Source organism: Fonticula alba (assembly GCF_000388065.1).
Source record: "Fonticula alba strain ATCC 38817 unplaced genomic scaffold supercont2.3, whole genome shotgun sequence".
NCBI classification, from domain to species: Eukaryota; order Rotosphaerida; family Fonticulaceae; genus Fonticula; species Fonticula alba.
Genome location: NW_009242973.1, coordinates 3,109,309 through 3,113,287, shown reverse-complemented (window position 1 = coordinate 3,113,287; position 3,979 = coordinate 3,109,309). Strand labels below are relative to the sequence as shown.

At 62.4% G+C, this 3,979-nt stretch overlaps 2 protein-coding genes across 2 annotated transcripts in view; one reads left to right on the top strand and one right to left on the bottom strand.

Annotated features, from left to right (window-relative positions):
• H696_02445 (hypothetical protein) overlaps positions 1-748 on the top strand; it is a 1,794-nt gene extending 1,046 nt beyond the window's left edge. The window contains exon 4 of the mRNA XM_009496349.1: positions 55-748. Coding sequence (XP_009494624.1) covers positions 55-658 — 604 coding nt within the window. The 3' untranslated portion in view covers positions 659-748. The remainder of the gene's footprint in view (positions 1-54) is intronic.
• Positions 749-2,434: 1,686 nt separating this feature from the next.
• Positions 2,435-3,979, bottom strand: part of H696_02444 (hypothetical protein) — a 2,893-nt gene continuing 1,348 nt past the window's right edge. The window contains exons 2-4 of the mRNA XM_009496348.1: positions 3,330-3,921; positions 2,986-3,118; positions 2,435-2,779 (exon numbers count right to left, since the gene is read on the bottom strand). Of these exons, the coding sequence (XP_009494623.1) occupies positions 2,550-2,779; positions 2,986-3,118; positions 3,330-3,921 (955 nt within the window). The 3' untranslated portion in view covers positions 2,435-2,549. The remainder of the gene's footprint in view (positions 2,780-2,985; positions 3,119-3,329; positions 3,922-3,979) is intronic.

The following is a 3,979-nucleotide window of genomic DNA, read 5'->3' as shown; positions in this document are numbered from 1 at the left end:
CCCCCCATGCCCCCCCACGCTAATCCCCTCCCTTCCTTCGGCTGTCACTCCCAGTCTCAACTATGTCATCCTCCGCCCCGCCATCGTCTATGGCCCGGCCGACATCTCCGGTCTCACCCCCCGGCTGGTCGTTGGTGCCGTGTACAAGCAGCTGGGCGACGAGATGAAGCTCCTCTGGACCAAGGACCTGCTCATGAACACCGTGCACGTCGATGACGTTTGCCGCGCCATCCTCCTTGTCTGCGAGAAGGCCCCCGCCGGGAAGATTTACAACCTGGCCGACACCGGCGCCACTGACCAGGAGAAGATCACCTCCCTGGTGTGCAAGATCTTCGGCATCAAGAGCTCCTACCACGGGTCCATTGTGTCCAACCTGGCCAAGCTCAACCTCGACTCTGCCACCGAGGAGGGCAACGAGAAGCACCTGCAGCCCTGGTCCGAGCTCTGCAAGGCCGAGCAGATCACCAGCACCCCGCTCTCGCCGTACCTGGACAAGGAGCTGCTTTCCAACAATGCTCTCTCCATCGATGGCAGCCTCATCTGCAAGGAGCTCGGCTTCTCCTACTCCCATCCCGTGGTCACGGAGGAGCTGCTGCGCGATGTCCTCCGCCTGGCCATCGAGACCCGTCTCTTCCCCAAGGGTGCTCTGAGCATGTAAGCGGCGCGAGTGAGCACGTGGCGGCCAGGATGCAGTGGCCCCGGGCCCCAGGGCGGGGGTGGACTCCGTGTGTGTGTATGTGTGTGTGTGTGTGTGTATGTGTGTGTGCGCGCGCGCGTGCGCCCGTGCACATAGTCACGCACCTTGGCCCTCCCCTTTTCTCCCCCTCCGCCGCCGCCGCCGCCGTCCGTCTCCCCAGCAGGTCCCCTCCTTGGCCTTCCCCTCGATGTGGGGTGTGTGCAGCCTCCATGCATCCCCTTTCGCTGGCCGAGCGCCCTGTGAGGGGCTCCTTGGGTCTCATTCATTGGATATGCAGTCAAGAAAGACAAAAGTAAAAAGATAAAAAAGAAAAGAAAAGAACGAACCACCCTCAACAGCCGCGGTCGCAGGAGGAGGGCGGTGGCCCTGGAAAGCATGGCTCTCTGGCACACCGATCGCAGCCCGGCGCAGCCGTATCCCCTCGCCCGGTGATGTGCTCTCCGTGTCTCCTCCGGCTGTCCCAATCCGGCCCCCTCGCTTTTTGCCCCTCTTCCATCGCCTCTCTCCTCTTCTCGCCGCTTCCCAGCGCCTCTATCGCACCACTGGCTTGGTGCGTATGGGCATATGGCGACTGTCCTTTCTGTGGCTCCTCTTGTGTGCCTCTTCCCTCGTCACACCCGCACCCCCCCCCACACACACAGGGGTCTCCCCTTTCCGCTCCTCTGCCATGGTGGGGCGCGCGACCCAGGCCATGGCGCGCACATGAGTGTGTGCGGACATGTGCCCGAGAGAAGGGCCGAAAGAAGATAGCAGAAGGCAGGAGTCGGTGAGAGAGAGAGAGAGAGGCTCATACACACGCTCACAAACGCACACACAGCCGGACATGTCCACTCCTTCCCCCCTCCTCTCCCACGTCCACACGGAAAGGCGCTGACCCGCTGTCAGGTCTCGGCCTCTGTTGCTCCAATTTTTCCGGGCCCCGCTTCCTGGCATTTGCTTCGAGTTCTCCCTTCCCCCTCTCGCTGGTGCGCGCGCGCTCGCAGACGCCACTTGCAGGGAAGTGCGATGCCTGCCACCGACACGTCCCCCTCCCCTCTGGGCGAAAGAGAAAGAGACACACATACACGTCCATATTTTTCCGTGCATTTGTCGCACCCTCCGCGCCTCTCCTCTCCTCTCCCTTCACACTGAGGCAGCTGAGCTACCACCGCCAATCGCGCATGGGTGCATGCATGCATGCATGCATGCATGTGTGGGCGTGTGAGCGTGTGTTACCTGCTGCGCGTGCTCTCCTTCTCTCCCACTTCCTCTGTGCCTGTCGACCCCCCCCCCCCCCCTGTTCGTCGTCCCTCATCTTCCCCTACCGTGCCTCTGTGCCTGCCCAATACGCTGTCTTCCTGTTTTCCCCTCTACCATCTCCTCCATCATCCATCCTCTCCCTTGTTTCGCGCATGCATGTGCCCCTCTCTCCCCCTCCCGAGGGAGTTTTCCCCCCTCTCTCAAGTCGCTCTCCAGTTCGCGACCCTTGAGCGCCCTCCCCTCTTTTCCCCCCAATATATATACCACACATATACCCGGGCGTGTTTTGTCACGTCAAGTTGTCTCTCATCCGCGGCTCACGAATGCTTGCTTGGGCAGGGCCTGGGCACTTGCCTTGCCTTCCCCCTCCCACCTATTTTTCCCTGCACACAGAGCCGCATGCGTGCATGTGTGAGCATTTTGGCCTGCCAGAAAAGAAAGACCCCCCCCCGCGCCCGTTGGCAAACACCTTCGCGTTGCAGAAAACACCCAGCAGGACAGACAGTTCCAGGGTTGCTATTTTGACCGGGTGGTATCGCAGGTGCGCGAGTCGCATCCCCCCCCTCCCCCCCCCTGGAGCCCCCGCCCCGAACGGATGACGATGGAGGATGGTCTAGATGTGAAGCAGGTCATCACTGGTGTCCTCTTCCAGGTAGTCCAGGGCGAAGTCGCTCATTTGAATGGCCACCGAATGGCCGGCACCACCATGCTCCAGCGTCTGCAATGGGATGGCATTTGGGTCGGAGGCATCGATCAGATGCTCGTCGTTGTCCAGTTGCCCGGCCGCAGAGGTGGAGTCTGCCCCGGCCGCCGAGTTTCGAGCGGCATCCCGCTCGACCCAAACTGCGCGAAGAGAAGCCCCAGAGAGCGCCCAAAAGAAAAGTGGCACCAAAAGACCCGGCCGCCCCGAGCGAGCAAGATCATCAGCCAGGGGGTGGCAAATGGCGGGGCGAGATATGATGCTGAGTCAGTCCCAGGCCGCACGACACATGGCGCAGAGTGGGGGACAGATCGGTTGCCATGGGACAAGAGAGGGAGAGAGGGCGTACGTTTCATGGTTGGAACCAGGAACCCACAAATGAGCAGCTGCAGGGGGTGGAACAGCAAAACCGGCAGGGCCACCACACCGACATTGAAGTCCGGCGAGTCGGCATACATGGAGCTGATCATCGGCATGCCGACCTAGGTGCCGCATGGCCAAATGTGCGAGGATGGGCGGGCGAGGGACCGAAGGAAAGTGAGCAACAGAGGAAGAGCGAGCGAGGGGGGGGGGGGGGGGAATGAGCGAAGGAGCCAGGAGCCGAGAGGAAGAGCAAGCCAGAGATCGATGGAGGACGGAGGCGGGGCTGAGGAAGGAAAAGATACCCCCTTGTGCCGAGGGTGGACCACGCACCACCATGGTCTTTTGGCTGGCAACCATGAAAGCCGCCACGCGTTCCGGGCGGGTGAAGCGCAGCGGCGGGACCGCCACCAAAACCCAGCACACAATGCAGAGAATGGTGTAGAGCAGCATCACCAGGCCGAGAACAGCCCAGAAGACCGGCGCGCTGAGGGGGCTTTCCGGGGCGGCAAACGTGTCGCAGAAGGTGCAGTACAAGAAGAGCAAGACCATGGCCTGGCGAACCGTGCCGAAGGGGACCCACCGGCGAAGGGGGCCAACCCAGCCGGCGGCCCACGGGCGCTGGCACACCTGGCCCACAAGCAGCGGCAGGATCACCGTCAGGCCGAGCTTCAGGTAGACCCCAAGGATGCCCACCGAGGAGGAGGTCTGGATCATCAGCAGGACAATGAGCGGCGAGAGGACCACGCCAAAGGTGTTGGAAATGACGGAGGCCGTGACGGCGGCCGCCGTGTCGCCGGCCGCCGCGTCGGTCAGGATCGAGTTTGAAGAAACGGTCGAGGGCAGGGACACCAGCACCAGGAAGCCCACAATGATATCCTGCGGGAAGAAGCCACCCATTGGCTTGAGGAGGGCCTCGACGAAGCTATCGCAGAGAGAGGCCCAAGGCCGGAGGCAGGGCAGGACGGGGAGGAGAAGACAAG